Genomic DNA, 19,438 nt, shown 5'->3' with positions numbered 1-19,438 from the left:
GGCGCTGGCTCCTTAAGGGCGAAGAGAAGCAGTGCTTTGAACTGACGCTGGTAACAGTGTTTAGGGGCGCCCCAACCTTTTATTATTTTGGGGAAAAGCCGGCTATAGATAGGACTTTTATTTGCAACGTGGGCCCACTGTCATTTTGGTTGAGTGTAATAATAATGTGTGTTCTTTTACAAAATTCCCATTGAATAACTCCTTTATCCCTCTCCTTCTTCCTCCCCTCTATCCCCACCTACGGAGAAGCGAAGCAGTAGATAACCCTTAAAGGGAAGAGGTTATTACTGTGTCTAGCCCAGTGTGGGAATAACTTTAGTCTGCATTGTAGAGCGAGAGCACTAGGTGCCCAGTGCGAGAGTAACTTTCATACGTGTGTAATTATTTGTAACGTGCATCAGACTTCCAGTAAAGGAGAAGTAAATGGGACCACTGTATGCGTGTCTGTTAATGTGCATCTTATCTAACCCTTTCCTTTCCGGGTAATGCTCATTACAATTTAACCCTTTCCCCACCCCCCTGCCTATGGTTCATTGTGAAAGGTCTCCACTCATCATTCGGGAAGGGTACTGCTTTGGGGAGCGAATATATCATCCATCTTTACTGCCATCGGGTGTGGGAGGGCCCAAGAAGTATTGGGGGAAGTGTGGGTGTGTGGGGAGCTGCTGTTGATCGCCCTGGAGGGCAAGAAGGACCAGCGCACCATTCCTAGGTTAGTGAATCCTAGGCCCCATCCACTCCCGCTGCTCGACCTCCACTTCAACATTCCTGGCCTACAGTCGGGGACCCAGCTGGACCCAGCTCTGCTGCGTTCTCACTACCAGGTGGCCATGTACATCCACTCCCATAAAGCAGGGCTAATCCACCCTGCTACATATAAAAGCATTACATCACACGACAGAGTGTGTTATAGAAATTAGATCACGCCTATGTGGGTCTAACGACCCTCGGCTACGCCTCGGGCCTAACAACCACCCATAGGCGTGATATAATTTCTATAACCCACTCTGTCTCGTGATGTAATGCTTTAAGTGTAGGAATTCTGCAGATGTTGAACACATAGCCTCCTACCCTTTCCCTACTATACACAGGCACACTGACAATCCCCACATCCTGAAGCGATGACCACACATATATTCATATCAATCCCCACATCCTGAAGCGATGACCACACATATATTCATATCAATCCCCACATCCTGAAGCGATGACCACACATATATTCATATCAATCCCCACATCCTGAAGCGATGACCACACATATATTCATATCAATCCCCACATCCTGAAGCGATGACCTATATTCATATCAATCCCCACATCCTGAAGCGATGACCTATATTCATATCAATCCCCACATCCTGAAGCGATGACCACATATATTCATATCAATCCCCACATCCTGAAGCGATGACCTATATTCATATCAATCCCCACATCCTGAAGCGATGACCACACATATATTTATATCAAGCCCGGTTGCAACAGTAGCGCAGAAAGCAGGCATATGAAATATGGTTGTATGGAGTGTCTCTGGAAAGAACGCTCGGGGTGTCAAGCATGTAATTGTTCACCCATCATGGTCAGGGATTTTTCTCCATGAACAAGCTTGAACTGTACTCATTCTACTGGACGCAAGGGGGGGGGGGGGGGGGGGGGGGGGGCTTGGATTCACCTGCGGGAGAATGATGGGTGTAAATACACATGTACACACACACACCTGTACACAGAATATACCGCCTCACTGAGATATGGTGTATTTGTCTATCTCTCTGTTACACACACTCACACACACACACACACACACACACACACACACATACACACATGTTTATTGCACTTGTTCCTGCTGCAAATGAAATCCTATGCGAGACATTAAAGATTTTGGGATTTTGCAACCACTGCAGAAAAATGTGAGTACACAAGTTCACGTTCAACTCAAGTTCAGACCTATATGCTACTCTATTTCATTAGCACTAAAAGTGATTTTCCTTTTTTGCATTAGTAACTTCAGAATGTTATCTTTAAAAAGAGACCAGGCTTATGCGTGTGTGCTAAGCATAACGTATAAAGATAAGCTTTGCAAAAAAATAATGCAGTCCTCAAGTTCAAGTAAAAAAAATGTGCCGCTTTTCTGGATGCATGTTAAGAGGTTAAAACAATAAAGGCATCTTTGAGTAAACTTTGAGTAGAGATTCAAGAGGTTTATTCATCACATACAGTACAGTAGGCCTACATACACAAGACATAGTGAAATGAAGGTGGCCATGCCTGCTTCGATTGTGCAAAGTATCATTAAGTATCTCAAGGCTGGGGCCAGCATGTCCTCTTTTTTGGAAATCTAAATATGGTCACCCTACTTTAACACACATACATACAGTATACACACACCCATGCACAAACACAAATGCACACCTGTCTGCCTGAGTCAGATGTGATGCTGTGAATAATAGAGGAGGCGGTGAGGTCAGACTACCATAGCAGGATGGTGGAGAGGTTTTCACTGTAGGACACCAGCAGCCATTTTAACAAGCCTGAAGTGAGAACAACGTCTTGGGTACCCCTAAACTAGGCCAGAGTAGAACAACATCATGATATCATTGGAGGCTGAGGGGGGGGGGGTTGGTGCTTCTAACACGGGATAAGACCGTCTGGGAGAGAGTGCGGGTGGAGGAGGGGATATCTCTGGTAACGCGCTGTCGAGCAAAGCACTTACTGTAACCTCCGGCTGCTAAAGAGATGCTGTTTAGTATGCTGTATGTGACAGGACTATGGTTTTACCGGGTAGCTCCCAAGTGTAGCTCGGTTAGGTGTCAAACCCCTGCTCACTTCGTGAACTCCCCCAGCTCTTTGCTGTAAATGAGAAAATGATTCTCTGTCAACATGTTATTTTGTCCACATATTATTAGCATATTAGTCATTGTGATCCTTGTAAGATAAATATTTTAAGCATGTGTTAATTTGAGACATGATTTATTGTGTACATAGAAGATACATTGGCTATACAGGAGAGTGTTGACCAATAGACACGTTTTATATGGGTAGTTGGTTCCTCCTTATTCAACCGGAGCTGTGCTTTTCTCCTTTGATTGGAAGAGATTTGCTCCCACCTAGTGGGCATGCAATGACATTGCACCCAAAAAGCACATTAACAGTAGGCCTGTAGTCATCGCCACACATCATTCCTGAATTTCCCAAGGGGATCAATAAAGGAATATCTTATCTTATCTTATCTTATTCTTCTGACAAAATCCAAACTGAATCAGTGGAATAAAAAACACGTGGTTCTTTTAAGAGTTCACACATTCCATTTATCTTGACAAAAGATGTTATTATAATCATAGTTACAGCACAGACAGCACATGACATGATAATGTGGTGAGGTATGAAATCATACAACTTGTGATTTAATTGATACTGTGCATATTGCTGGCTTACTTCAGTGGATACAGACATATAGATCCTATGTATATTGCGATGGAGAATTAACACAAAATGTGGATTTCTGAATAATACAGATGATTGATAATACAGTAATTTACTTATTGCTTAATATGCTCCTATACATGTGTATATTACACTGGCTGAAATACATTGATTCAAACCAGACAGAACACATCATCAGGCAAGTCTGAAGTTTGAGCCTTTCAGTAAAACATATTCATCATATAGATCACATCGGAGATATACAACAAGTTCAAACAGAAATCCTGGGTTTGAGAATTACTGAATATGAATGACTTAATGAAGTGTGTGTGTGTGTGTGTGGGGGGGGGGGGGGGGGGCAAAATTAAACAGTCCAGAGATGAAAGGTGCTATAGATAATGTTTTATGTAGACAAATCATAAAAAAGAAAGAATACATCCACAGACCTTTTAGAAATATGATGAATAAAGGTATTACTTTCCCCTCCAATAATGTATTGACTATGAATTTATAATTAAATTGTTCTGACAACATGTTACATAAGAAATAGCTTAGACATTTGCAGGAACTTCAGTTGATCTGCAATGCCTAGTTTGATCTGGACTTACTTCGATGGCTCATACTCGATGGTACTAACCCCCAAAGGGGGGGAGTGCAACATCTAGGTCTAGGGGCTGAATGTTAGCTATAGCACTTTAAGGACTGATCACTACAGTGCTTCTCCCATTGGGTAGATTAAGCTGGCAGTGAGTGGGCACCAGTGTTGGGCAGCAGAGAGCTTGGGTTGGAGACTAGTGAGAAGAGAACCAGAGGCCCATTCCTGTGATGTCTGTTGGCATAAGGGGTGCAGGGTTGTGTTTGCATATATTCAGGGGTACAGCGCAGGTTTACAGGCGTTTATCTCAGGATATGGTATTGAAATAAAAGGTCTTGAAAGTGTGTGTGTGGTGTGTGTGTGTGTGTGTGTGTGTGTGTGTGTGTGTGTGTGTGTGTGTGTGTGTGTGTGTGTGTGTGTGTTGTGTGTGTGTGTGTTCATGGCGGTGTAGTGAGATACAGCTGCACGGCAGGGGTGAAGATGAGGATGGTGCCCAGCACCGAGACAGTGAGGAAGGCCCACAGGAAGATCCTGTCTAACACCTGGGCCACAAACTTCCAGTCCTGAACTACCTATACAGAGAGAGAGAGAGAGAGAGAGAGAGAGAGAGAGAGAGAGAGAGAGAGAGAGAGAGAGAGAGAGAGAGAGAGAGAGAGAGAGAGAGAGAGAGAGAGAGAGAGAGAGAGAGAGAGAGAGAGAGAGAGAGAGAGAGAGAGAGAGAGAGAGAGAGAGAGAGAGAGAGAGAGGCAAGATGGGAGCAGCAATAGGACAGACATTTTATATGACAGAAAAATGCAAACCTTTTAAAGCAAATTCAATATTTGAGAACAAACACTCTCCCCATCCTCACCCCTACCTAATATTATGCAACCTGGTTGTATCCACTTACAGTACCAGGAGTTATAACGCTTTCAGTCTGTAGAGCCGTAATGGTGGCTCTAAAATGAAAGCGGGGGGATGGGAGACCGGACGACTGGGCAAGATGAAGTGCTGCTATAGCTACCACACTGACCATATAAGGCTTACAGCTACTATTCTATTCATATGTGAGAAGAGTCCATACACTAAATATGTCACTGTTGAGTTGAGAAACACTAAAGCAGCTGGAGCTCAGCAGGATCACACCGTGCCTCTAGCTGCTCTAGAGTGTCGCCCAATGAACCACAAAGGGGCAAATATCACTGACGCTGCGAAAACCTACACGTCTTAAAGGTACATTTCACAATTTTGACTGTCAAATAGTGTACACTAGGGCTGGCAATGTTCTAACTCTTCGAATTGAACGTGGTGAAACGTTAACTGTTCTAGCTAATTGTAACAATGTGATTGAATGTGTTTTTTACTGTATATTAGAATGTTAATATTTGGGCGTCTTGCTCCCCAAAACTGTTGTGTGTCTCACTGCACATCTGCTTGTCTTCGTCTCTCCTCTCTGCCTCACTGCTTGACTGACTACTGAGCACAGCACTGAGGCAAGAACAGCGGGGCTGTGTGAGTTCATCCAAACTGATCAAATCATATGGGCACAAAACTTGCTACAGGAGCAAGGATGCCTGTCATCTTATCAATCGTGACATTCGTGACATAAATGAGAACTTTTCTTAGACTGTAAAAAATAAGGGCATTTGTAATTGTGAATTACCTGCCAGTAGGGGGGGGGGGGGTTATAACAGAGGATTCTGATTACTGTTAGAATTACTTTGAACAAACAATCTTTTAGTTGGATTCGTTCAAACTTCATTTGGGGAAAAAGTGACAGCCCCATGTGTATACATTATTAGTATGAGATTGAACCTGACAGTGTTAATGCCATTCTCTACCCACTGATCTATACAGGACCCCACCTCTCGGATAAAGTGCTCCTTCTTGATGTGTCGGCTGATGTAGCGCACTGAGTTTGTGGCTTTCTCCAGCATGGCCAGCCAGGCATGGTTCTCATCTTCTTTCCCCCCCACGGGCCCTCTCTGCTGGCCTGCGCTGTGGCCCGACGTCCCCCTCTTCCCTGGACCTCCACGAGGCTTCAGCTCTGGGCTGCGCAGCTCGATATCTGGGAAGTGGAACCTAGGGAAACAAATGAGGAAATGATGGAAGATGTATTTATTACTGTAATAATAGGATGTTTGTGTATTCAGTAAATAACACTATCAGATATCAGATACCAAGTTGTACTTTCTTACACTACATCTATATAATATTCCTCCATTCATATTTGCTTTCTGCCTGATGCTTCTCAAACACTACTGTTGCCAGTACAAATAGTAGCAAGCAGTTTCAAACAAGATATTAAAGGTGCTATAGATAACATTCTGACATACTAGATGTCACACGAAAGCACCAGCATGTCATTTATCCAATCAGGTGCATTCCCTGTGGGGAAATGGGATGTAGGGAGGGGATACATGCATGCAACATGTAAACAACATTGATTTTGGACTTGCAGAATCTTTGATACATTCATTAATCAATAATTTGCTTAAGCGATGAATGAATTAATGAATTAATGAATGAATGAATGAAGTTTCTATTTCAAAATGTCGAGCCATTTAGCATGTACAAAAAAACAACAACACACAAATCAAATTACAAGTTGGCCGAAAAGGTTAGGGCTGAAGCTACAAGCTTGTAAAGGTGCTAACTCAGTGCATCATCTTAACACATTCCCGGCCAGCCATTAGATAGGCCCCACTTTTCCATTACAAACGTTCACTGTGCGTCACGTTGTTTGTAGAGCTAAATCTATATTTTATATTATAGCTATGGGTCCAATGTCATTGTCAATTGACAGTATAAACCTTCCGTTCAATATGCCATAAAGAAAAAAAAATTTCATCAATTCGTTCCCATTTTATACCGTGGTGAATATGAGTGTTATATCGGAATGACCTGGGATAATTCCTGCAAAGCTATTTATAAGGCGCTAAGCTAATAACGTTAAACGTTTCGTCCCTACACAAGCTAGAGTTAAAAATCCAAATGCATATGATCGGTATTATGTTCCATCAGGAATGCATGAAAGGGGGGGGCGGGGGAAGTCATTTCTGATGATTGATTACCAATAACGGCATTCGTTATTACCACAACATAGGCTGAGCAGGGGGATGGCTATTAAATCCTTGGACGATCAAGCTGAAATTGACGTCAAATTGCTCTTACCTGTGGCCGGTTGGATTCCAAAAATAATTGTCCAGTTATTTGATCGCCATCTGCTAGATCATATGTCCATTGGCTGATGCCATATTCCTTTACTGCATAATGAATTTGGCGTCGCAAAAAGTATTCCATGCGATCTGGTGAAGCCCTCACTTCAGGCTAACAGAAAAGTCCGCCCGAAGCGCAAAAGATTTGACACCAAGTCTGCAACAAGGATTACTGCATTCTCGAAACAGCGCCAATACCAGGATCTGGCCGGTACTGCACTTTCGGAGTCCGAATATGCCTTTTCCAGCCAAAATACAGCTCCGTGACATTGAATAGGATATTAAAATCGAATAAAAGAAAAAACGAGTTAAAAACGTATATACGTGATTGGCCGTCAAGCGTCAGCTCCCAATCATGTATATATATGTGATTGGCCGGGAATGTGTTAAATGTATCGCTGATCTTCGTTATATCCCCCTTCTCTATCTCTGAAAATCGTTTGGATGTTGCCTGGTAGTAGATTATGACTTGGTTTAAACACCATTTGTGCAGTTTTGAATTCCACTAAATCCCAAAATGTCAATGTCTGTGATTTTAGAAATAGTCCATTGGTGTGTTCATAATATCCTACATTATTTACAATTCTGATTGCTCTTTTTTGCATGGTGATTATTGCCTTAGGGTGCTCTTGTAGGTATTACCACAAACCTCCACACAGTAATTTAGATATGGCAGAATGAGCATGCAGTACAGTGTATGTAGGGATTTATGGTTCCGAATGTGGCTAATTCTTCCCAGTATTCCAACATTCCTTGCTAACTTGGACCAGACATGGTTGACATGGGGTTTCACAAGCGCTGTGGATGTATTATTAAAAAAAGGTTACTCTACATAAAAATGTTATCTATAGCATCTTTAAATAAGCAATGAGAGGATGCATTTCTGTCCACATAGTGGATATTTAATATCTGTCAATGTCTTCCTCACAGGCAGGGATTAATACGCCGTTAATGGGAAGTCGAAGAACATAATGTCATTAAAGGTTTGTGGAGGCTGCTTACTAAACATCCACCAATAACCTAAAGTGCAGTCATTGAATCTATTAGTAGAACAAATTAACCGTTAAGTAAAAGGATATTGCCTGATTTTCACATTTTGTCCAGCTGCACGCTCTCCTGCTCAATGCCCTGCTTGAGGGATGACAGCTCATTTCCATAATTGGCTAAGAACGAACATGGAAAAATGTAACTATGAAAATCAAAGGCATAATGAGTAGAATTATCCGGGGAAAAAAACCAATGTATAGTCTCATACAAACATAATCCCCCTTAGTCATCACTTACAGTATGAGTGGTGGTGTCTTTATCTGCAGAGACCCTCCCCTCTGCCTGTATTTTATTATTTTATTTTATTTTATGGGCATCAACCTTTGGACAGCGACTGCATGTTATGTGGATGTATCCCCTCCCTATTTGCTATTTCCCTAGTTTTTTTTTCTTTGTACTCAGCTCATATCCCTTGTAAGTCGCTTTGGATAAAAGCGCCAGCTAAATGACAAAATGTTAATGTAATTGTAAATATCCCAATTTTGTCATTATGCCAATTCCCCCCTGGTCGTTGCGCTGCCTACGACATGCCTCCTCTGATACAGCGGCACGGTGGTGTAGTGGTTAACACTGCCTCACAGCAAGAAGGTCCAGGGTCTGATTCCCACTTGGGGACCAGGTTTCCGCGATGCCAGGTACCCAGGTGGGGTATCTCCCGGGCCTTTCTGTGTGGAGTTTGCATGTTCTCCCCGTGCTCACAAGGTCCCCCCCCCCCCCCCCCCCATAAGAGAAACCCAATGGAAAAACATGCACAACAGATCACTGACGCTATCGCGTCCCTGACGAAGATGGGCAGGAGCACTTGGATTGGTCCCTGGGCGAGGTACCTCGCCGACGCCCTGTCTGCTCCCGGCTGGGAAGGACAACGGGATGGGTTAAGCGCAGAGCTCAATCGCATCAGCGACCCTGAGAAAGACTGTGTGTGTGTGTGTGTGTGTGTGTGTGTGTGTGTGTGTGTGTGTGTGTGTGTGTGTGTGTGTGTGTGTGTGTGTGTGTGTGTGTGTGTGTGTGTGTGTGTGTGTGTGTGTGTGTGTGTGCGACCCATTGCATGTCCCATGTCGTTGCATCCCAAATAAAGACGTTTCTAAAGAGGTCCTGCATTATTATTATTATACATGTGGAGTCACCAGTTGCTTCTTTTCACCTGAAAGCTAGGGGTTTCACTGAGAGAGCGTAACACACATGAAGGTGCACGCTACTTTACACCCCCAGATCTCCTTCCCGACTGACCAATAAAAGTCGCTATTGCAGCGACCAGGACTCATACCCCACCGGCTTCCCACCCACATTTCTATGTAAACACCACATTGTTTTGGTGGTGCTCTAGTGACATCAATTGGTTGAAACTACTTAGTGTGCCTTTAAACCAAATACAATTATTTATTCATCCGGAAAATGTCATTCTCTTACATTGTCCACAGGTCCCTAATCCAGAGTCTGAAGTCATTTTCATCAATCATTTAAATTCAGTCATTTTAATAAAATGTAATTCAATTCAGCTCGATTACAGCCCATTGCTTCCATCAAATCGACTGCTTACATAAAATTGTGGGGTTTGTTCAAGGAACCAAACATTACGCAATGCAACTACCCATCGCAATCATTTTAATCCTAATAATTTGGAAAAACCAGAGCAGCTCCGTCTAAACCAGGACACCATCCCTCTTCAAGATTCACCCCCCAGGATGGCCAATTTCCAGCCCTAAGTATATCTGGATAGACGGTTTCAAAGTGACAACAATAAAATTTTAAAAGGACCCAAGTTTATTTCCTGTTGCTATGTGGAGAGAGTGGGCCAGTTCAGGTTCCTCGGAGTTAACATCACTGGGGACCTGAAATGGGACGCGTGAACACTTAAGGTAACTAACTTGCGTTCAGCGTTTTGTTCAGCGTTTCTCTGATTGGCCACGACGCCCACGTGATCGCGCGCTAGCACGCCCCCTTATCCACGCCTGCCGCTCTGACTGTGTGTTGCAGCGCGCGGCAGAGCGGCAGAGTGTTCTCGCCTTCCTCAATTTATACGCATGGAAGTATTGACTACGCCGTAACGAATCATTAAAAAAATATACCGTTAACTGGAATATGTTGTGCCTTTACACATACTGTATGTTGGATTATGTAATTGGTTTGTCATGACAAACAAATAAAAAAATCGCGATTTACCCGGTGGCTACAACAACACACAGTGACTGCATGTAGTCACTGTGTTGTTGTAGCCACCTCCTCAGAGGCAGGAATACTAAGCTCCCCCTTAAGCTCCAGGAGAGAGGAGAGAGGCTGAAAACCCGCAGTTCTTGCCCGACTGATGGGAGCCGAATCCCGGATCCGATTTGTCTGATGAATACCCCCAAAACATGGAGGTCCCGAATGCATGGATGTATTGACTGCGCCGTAACGAATCATTAAAAAAAGATACCGTTAACTGGAATATGTAATCCAACATATGTGTAAAGGCACAACATATTCCAGTTAACGGTATATTTTTTTAATGATTCGTTACGGCGTAGTCAATACTCTGCCACTCTGCCGCGCGCTGCAACACACAGTCAGAGCGGCAGGCGTGCGTAAAGGCCTCTGCATGCTACAGAAACTTCAAAGCAACTGCACCACAACATCGACAAAGCAACGGTGTTGCAGACACATCAACGCGCAGCCTATGTAACATTGTACCCCGTACGTAGCTAGGTTCCCTAGATAGATGACGCTTCCTTTCTCAACCAACCCATTGATAACAGGCAGAAGAATAAGCATCATTTTTACTTCCGGGCGGGGGGTTTCAAAATAAAAGAGCGAGTCTAAAAGCACCGTAAATACGTTTATTTTTTACAATATCTAACGTTACACGAACCTAAACTAATCTAAAGTTAGTTTAGGTTCGTGTTAACGTTAGATAATGTACAAAATAAACGTATTTCCGGTGCTTTTAGTCGTCGCTCTTTTATTTTGAAATCCCCCGACCGGAAGTATTATAGTGTCTGTTGCTAGCAGCTTAACTTTTGTCAGCCGGTTCTGTGCTTTAACGTAACTTCATTAGTTTCCAATGGAGAGGAGAGAAAGACCGACTCACATGCAGCTCAAACTACCTGTTGGAATAAATTAATTGATTGATGTTTAACTTGTCCCTGTGTGTGTCCAGTCATTTCGACTAGCAAACGTTGTATTTAACATTACCTCAGGATACCATTGTATTTAGTTGGTTAGCTATGTAGCTAATGTGGATAGCATTTTGAATATCACCAATGCTAGCTGGCTGGCTACAGCTTTATTTACTAAATTATGGAGGCTTTTTAATCGTCAAGGTAAGAGAGGATTTGTCATGATCAACTGAAGGCGTATGCTATGGAACAATATGTGCTTGGGTTTTCAGAAAAAGGCCAGTTATGACGCTAATTATTTAGCTAATATTGATAGCATAGCTTGCTGCCTACAACAATGGCGGATGGTATTCCTCGCTGACTAATATTATTCTATGACAGCCCCGCCCCCATTCACTACCAACCAATCACTGCTACGCAATACCAACGCAACGGGTCTTTAGATTAGATTTTGGACACAGGTACGCAACGCCCAAGCAACACAGTCTACAAGACTGTCTGCAACAAGCGCTCTGAAATCGCGCCGATGTTGTGTTGAAGTTGCTTTGAATTTGCTGTAGCATGCAGAGGCCTTAAGGGGGCGTCGTGGCCAATCAGAGAAACGCTGAACGCAAGTTAGTTACCTTAAGTGTTCACGCAAATGGGACACCCATGCGGATCAGGTGGTGAAGAAGGGCCAACAACGCCTCTTCCACCTGAGAAGACTAAACAAGTTTGGCATGGGGCCTAGCATCCTGTGTGCATTCTACAGGGGCACCAACGAGAGTGTCCTTACCGGCTGCATCACAGAGAGTGTCCTTATGGGAACTGCACTGCTCACAGCCGCAGAGTAATACAGAGAGTTGTTAAGACAGCTCAGAAAATCTGCGGCTGTGAGTTCCCCTGCATACAGGACATCTACAACAGCCGGTGCATCAGCAAGGCCCGGCAGATCATAAAGGACCCCAGCCATCCCAACAACAGCCTGTTCCAACTGTTACCTTCCAGGAGGCGTTACCGCAGCCTCAGAGCCAGGTCCAGCAGGCTCAAGGACTCGTACTTTCATCAAGCCATCAGACTCATGAACACTATTTAGTCATTCAGATTTTATTGTATATATTATGTATTTAGTATTTTAAGTACTTTACGTTAATTTTATTCTACTGTTGCACTTTTTATATTAGGAAAAAATTAATAACGCACATCCTCCGTTCCATGGTGCTGAGCCAAACTGTAAATAAAACTGCACTTTTTATATTAACCACTCCCAGCACTGTCACCTTTCTCATACTTCATTATTATGCTGGTTTTTATTGTGTTTTTGTGTATTGTATTGTTATCTATTGTGTATTTATTGCCATGCTCTAGGTCGAGGGGGCAAACCCAAGAATCTTGCTCTTTTTTGTATGAGAAATATGACAAAGATGCAACAATAAAGCTGAATCTGAATCAGAATCTATGTTAGCTAAAGCAATAGTTGGCAGGAAATACATTTGGGTTGAAAGTGTTCCCTAGCAACAGAATTCCAGTGAGACCATCTATAATGTCTGCACACATGCACTGTTGGTATGTACATTCACACGTGGTCACTGTGTACATAACACAACTGTAGATCTCTGTTGACTCTTGTAGATACCAGTATGTCAGTATGTAAACAGAAATCCCATTGCTCAAACTTGTGTTTATATCGCTTTATATTATATTATATATCATGATCTATTTTTTCTTTCTTATGTTGTTGTTTATCTTTGCACATTCTCCTCCAACACCATTACCATGTACTGGCAGTGATGGTGCCATTGAACAACACCACCATTTCTCCTCTTATCTCTATGAAATAACACAGTAGAATAAACACAGTGCATGTTCTGTATCAACAGGAGCCCACCTGTCGGTGTGTCCCCTCATGCACAGTAGTCTGGGAAGCCTCTGGAGGAAGAGGCTCTTTACCCAGGGGGCCATGGGGTGGTAGGTGGCGGAGGAGCGGTGGTGCACATTGATGACGAAGACGGTGACGATGATGGAGAAGGTGACGAAGATCATGATGAAGAGGAGGTACTCTCCGATCAGTGGGATCACCTGGGAGGGGGTTGTGATATGGGAAAGGGATTAGACAAGGAGACAGTTTCCTCCCATATGCTGCACTGGATACAAATAGTTCCCTCGCCAAATGTCAATATTACATTTATGATAGATAGATCATAAATTCTATTAGATAGATAGATGCTATTTCGCTTCTCAACAACTCAATAACTTATGGGGGTTCTGCAGAGGGTTTGGGCTAGGTGTCATCAACTTCTCATCATCATCATAGCATTCTAGACAAGGGCATTGGAAGTGCAGATGTGAATTGATGTGTTAAAGAGGTCATATTTTGCTTTATTTTTCACTATATGGGCAATTTTACACAATTCCTGTGAGTCTATGGAACACATCTATAAGGTTTCTTTTCAATAAAATTCATTGTTATGTATTTTTAATCAAGGGCACCACTGTTTTTGCAAAGTCCAAGCTGTTTTTGGCTGGGCTCCGCCCATACTCGCAATGCGCTTTGAGTGACAGTCACCCACCTGCATTGGCTGCAGGGGCGTCGTTCTGGTATGGCAAGGTATGGCACACATTTTTTTTTTTTTTTTTATGTTGATTTAGAATTTGAATGTCAACATTATGAACAAAGCTTCAAACTATTCGGCACAGCCCTAGCATGTTTTAATATTGTCAATTATCTCACTTTTACTAGGTGACTTTTACTGTGACTAACTGAAATATGCAAAAGAATAAAGGAAAATGGACATAGGGAAGTTTTTTAATCAAATGGCAGCAGAGACAAGTGATACAGGGACACAGGTAAGGTCTTACAGTGGCATAGTGATTATAACAGTGCAGTTCAGCATTCAGTAACCCATACTTTTTGTGAATGTGTTTTTGATACTACATTCTGTTGAACACACACCTCAAAACCGTACCCAAGGAAAATTGGCTAATTTGCAAGAAAAGTAATAGACAGTTATGATATTACATTCTGCATAATTCGTATGCAAAATATTGTGGTTCCCTGCTTTAGTCTGTTGACACATTTCTATACTAAAAATGCTTGTGTAGTCCTGTGTCATACCTAAATGTCATATAACTGAATTGTATAGAAACAACTCACCAAAAGTGACTATTGCACAACTGATTTGAAAAAAAATCCACCTAAGGGGGGGAAACCCCCCATTCAGGAATGGGACTGGGTAGAAATGTCACATCTAGTCAGTGTTGGTACAACCCCACATTGCTAGAAAACAATGAAAACCACTGGAAAAGGCCATTTATAAGATAGGGGACCTTTAATTAAAGTATGTGATGAGATAAGGGTTGGGTTTGCTCTCTTCTGCAGGTCCTGCTTTTTTCCCTTGTGGGGTGTATTTTGCTAATTGTCTACAAGACGAACTAGGATGTCGTACAGTATGCTTGTCCGGTCACTAGGAAAATGGGTGTAGTTTCCCTGCAAAGATGAATTGACATGCTAACATAGGCAAATCAAATCAAACTGAGTAAATACAAACCCTCCTCAACAAACCACTTATTCCTGACGCATGGATTCCTCTTTTAGGCTAACACGCTGAGGAAAATGCAGAGCAGTTAGCTGTCATAAACTGTGTCATAAACTATGCACTATTTAATTTCTAAGTCGATTCTATCTTACGCTTTTTATTATTGTCTACTTTTAAAACTGAATCAAACCATAAACAAGATGGCCTATTGGGATGTTATATCCTAATGTGAAAAACTGTGATTTTATGTCTGCACTTTATGTGCAAATTAAAAGATAAATAGGAACGTAAAACAAAGATGATGATGATGATGATGATGATGATGATGATGATGATGATTTTGTGCCTGTCTTTTTTCTGTTGTGAAGCACTTTGAGCTGCAATTTTTGTATGAAAGGTGCTATACAAATAAAGTTTATTATTATTATTATTATTATTATTATTATTATTATTATTATTATTATTATTATTATTATTATTTTATCGGCCTACCGATATTATCGGCCGATATCGGCATTAAAATGTGAAATCGGAAAATATCGTTATCTGTTTTCAAAAAAGAAAAAAGAAATTTTACATTTCTATAGAAATGATGTCCGATATTATCGGCCTACCAATATTATCGGCCGATATCGGCATTAAAATGTGATATCGGTTGATATCGGTATCTGAAATTAAGAGTTGGACAATATCGGTATATCGGTATCAGTAAAAAAGCCAATATCGAGCATCCCTAATTATTATTATTATTATTATTATTATTATTATTATTATTATTATTATTATTATTATTATTATTATTATTATTATTATTATTATTATTATAAACTGGGTTCTTCTTCTGGAGCAGGGGAAACGCACCTTGGAGGAAGAGGGAATGATCTCCTCTATGACCAGGAGGAACACAGTGAGGGACACCAGGACAGAGGTGGAGAGCGACAGCTTCTCCCCCTCGTCGGAGGGCAGGTAGAACACCAGCACGGTGAGGAAGGACAGGCCCAGGCACGGGATGATGAGGAAGAGGGTGTAGAACAGAGGGAGCCGCTTCAGGATGAAGGAGTAGGTGAGGAACGGGTACCAGTACACCCCGTCCCGGCGGCTGCCCCTCACCCCTGTGGCGTTGAGGATCTCCCACTCGCCGTTGTCGAAGAAGTCCTTGCGATCCACGTAGTGGTCCACCAGCACCAGATCCACCATGTTGCCGTCGTACGTCCAGGAGCCAAACTTCATGGGGCAGTTCTGCCGGTCGAAGGGGAAGAAAGTGACGTCCATGGTGCAGGACGACTTGTAGCTGGCCGGAGGCTTCCACGTGATGGTGCCACGTCCGAAACGCACGATGGCCTTGGTCATCAGGGAGCCCTCAAAGCGGCCATCCGCACTGCGGGAAGCGTTGGAGGGGGGAGGGGAGGGGAGAGGGAGAAAGGGGGAGGGAAATGAGGGGTAAAGAGATGGGTGTTGATACAGGGAAAGGGGGAAGTGTGAGAGGTGGGGGAGGTGGTACAGGGAGAGAGAGAGAGAGAGAGTAGAGAGAGAAGAGAGAGAGAGAGAGAGAGAGAGAGAGATAGAGGAGAGAGGAGAGAGAGAGAGAGAAGAGAGAGAGAAGAGAGAGAGAGAGAGGAGGAGAGAGAGAGGGAGGAGAGAGAGAGGAGAAGAGAGAGAGAGAGAGGAGAGGAGAGAGAGAGGAGAGAGGAGAGAGAGGAGAGAGAGAGAGAGAGAGAAGAAATTAAGAGGATAAGAGGAATGAAGTTAAAGAGATAGAGAGGAGAGAAAAAAATTACTTTCTTCCACTGGTGAGATAACGATATAAACATTGAGAATCTAGAAAATAAAAGGGCTTTATATTTAAGTGGCTCCATGTTTAAAAGTGTCCAACTGGGTCTTCTTCAGGGTAATGGAGAAGAGAAGAGAAGAGAAGAGAAGAGAAGAGAAGAGAAGAGAAGAGAAGAGAACAGAACAGAATCAGAACAGAACAGAACAGAAGAGAAGAGAAGATGTGTTAAACGCTTTATACTGTGGGTAAGATTAGGAGTCCTACTGTAGCAAGTGTACTCATGACACGTTGCTAGTAGAGTTGTGCACTGATCTCAAGAGTCTGTAGCTCACTTCTCATACAGGACAATGTCAGACATCAGAGTCTGTAGCTCACTTCTCATAGAGGACAATGTCAGACATCAGAGTCTGTAGCTCACTTCTCATAGAGGACAATGTCAGACATCAGAGTCTGTAGCTCACTTCTCATAGAGGGCCTGATCTCTGCAAACGACGAGAGGGCCTACCTGGAAGAGGTCATGGTCCTAGCGGGATGGTGTCAAGAGAACAGCCTCTCCCTGAACGTCAGCAAAACAAAGGAGATGATTGTGGAATTTAGGAGGTCGGGGGTCAGGGACTACAGCCCCCTCAGCATCGACGGGGCACCGGTTGAGAGAGTGAACAGTTTTAAGTACCTCGGAGTCCACATATACGAGGACTTGACATGGACCACACACATTGACATGTTGTAAAGAAGGCACGGCAACGCCTCTACTTCCTCAGGCGCCTAAGGAAGTTCCAAGTCAGTCAGAAGATCCTTAAGAACTTCTACTCATGTACAATAGAGAGCATCCTGACTGGCAATATCACCTCCTGGTTTGGGAATATCACCGCACAAGACCGTAGCAGACTACAGAGTTCAGCCGGACGCACAATTGGAGGGGGGCTTCCCACATTTACAACAAGGGTAAGGCTAAGAGAATTATCAAAGACTCCAGCCACCCAAACAACTGCCTCTTTGAACTGCTGCGGTCAGGCAAGCGATACCGGAGTCTCATGGCAAGCACAGAAAGACTCAGAAGAAGCTTCTATCCACAGGCCATCAGGATGCTCAACGAACAATAACACTATGTAACAACCATCAAATGCACTCACAGCACACACATCCACACGCACACACTCACTTTAAACAAACAACTCACCGCAGCACCCACTTACACACTTTAGATCACCTAAACACACTATATTTATTGGTAAATAATTTGCACTACAACCCATACCTCATTACACCTTACTGTAAATTGTACCTAAATTGTACCTCATCCCATTTCTGCTTTGCACTGTATAGTATATTGTATATTCGTATATTGTATAGTAAATTGTATGGTAACTCAGTCACTTCTACTCTGCATTGAACATTGTACATACAGACGCAGCGCTCAAAAATCAAACCAATTCTGCTGCTTGTCTGCTGCTTGTTGCTGCTTGTGTGCCACTTAAGTCTACTCAGGTGTTAATTTTCCGGGGGTGTTGGCTGGGGGAACAAAGAGAGGGTAGTTAACTTAAGTGCTTCCCCAGGGAGGGGGTCGGGGGCTACTGCCCTCAGACCCCCAAAATAATTTTTATATGGGCAGTCTGACTTGGGGTACTGACCATATATTAGTGTTGCAATGCATGATAAGTAAACAGTGAAAAAAGCTAAGAAATCTGATGGGGCTGGGACATTTGGGACGAATACAAATTTAAGATGAAAATCTGCCCAGCCTGTGGGAGGAAGTGGAGGTGTGAAATCTGGCCCGGTCAAGAACAATAGAGGAGTGGTAGAGAGTGGTAGAGAGGCATGAGAGGTTTGAGTTTTGAGTGCTGTATCTGTATGTACATACTGCACACTTGTGTCTACGTACTTGACTTCTATTTTATACTTGCTATACTTATTTTATTTTATACTTATCTATTTTTGTCTAGCACAGTCTCTGGAGCGTAACAGAAAGAAGCATTTTGTATAAAAGTATTCTGTACTTCTGTATGACAACTAATAGAAACTTGAAACTTGAGGACAATGTCAGACATCAGAGTCTGTGTAACTCACTTCTCATAGAGGACACTCACTTCTCATAGAGGACAATGTCAGGCAGCCATATGGTCTCAGAGGGAACTCTAATGGATGTGATTCCTCCATAGTCATCTGGGTTCCACATCAACTTCACATCCACCCACTCCTACGAAGAAACAATACAATGATACACAATTATTCTACAATAGGGGTTCTGGGATATAGCTACGACACTATGATAATGATATCATATGATGTGAAATTATCTTGAATGTATGTGGTGGTACAATGTGATATTTAATATATGATATGATATTTACCTGATACAACCAGACATTAGTGGTCATCGCTTGGTTCTTCTCATCCTGAAGAGAAACCAACAGGACATGAGGGTTAGTATGATTTATACATCTAACAATCTTTACTGGCACTGCATGCTAAGAAAGGAGAATGAGAGGAAAGAGGAGGAGGAGGAGAGAGTCATTAGAGGAGTGCACTTCAGCACACTTTAAATATACATTATATTCCTTCTCTTTAACAGCCTGGAGAGATGTGGGAGAGACACACACGCTTCTACCTCTTTTGTCTTTATTTCACTATACATATAATATATAATATGTGTGTATGTGTGTTGTTGTATACTCTCATCCCAACATTGCCCTGTAGCACTGTTGACTCTTCTCCTCTCCTTTCTCCCCACCTTTAGGGGCCACAGTCTTGTACAGTACTTGCCAGTAATGTTTGGGGTACAGTGCCTTGCG

The 19,438-nt window shown here is 42.8% G+C and overlaps 1 protein-coding gene across 1 annotated transcript; it reads right to left on the bottom strand.

The window, feature by feature from the left end:
* Window positions 1–4,458: 4,458 nt before the first annotated feature.
* Window positions 4,459–19,039, bottom strand: chrnb3a (cholinergic receptor nicotinic beta 3 subunit a; the record flags this gene model as incomplete). Its single annotated transcript, XM_084318577.1, has 6 exons — window positions 18,998–19,039; window positions 18,734–18,843; window positions 15,737–16,253; window positions 13,228–13,418; window positions 5,866–6,082; window positions 4,459–4,593 (listed from the first exon to the last, which is right to left on the bottom strand). Exons 1-6 carry the CDS (start codon window positions 19,022–19,024, stop codon window positions 4,459–4,461), a joined length of 1,197 nt encoding a protein of 398 aa, XP_084174703.1. The 5' UTR covers window positions 19,025–19,039.
* Between the last annotated feature and the right edge of the window lie 399 nt (window positions 19,040–19,438).

Source organism: Notolepis coatsorum (genome assembly GCF_963971535.1).
Source record: "Notolepis coatsorum genome assembly, chromosome: 7".
Lineage (NCBI taxonomy): Eukaryota > Metazoa > Chordata > Actinopteri > Aulopiformes > Paralepididae > Notolepis > Notolepis coatsorum.
Note: the sequence above shows the minus strand (reverse complement) of the source record. Positions and strands in the feature narration are given on the sequence as shown.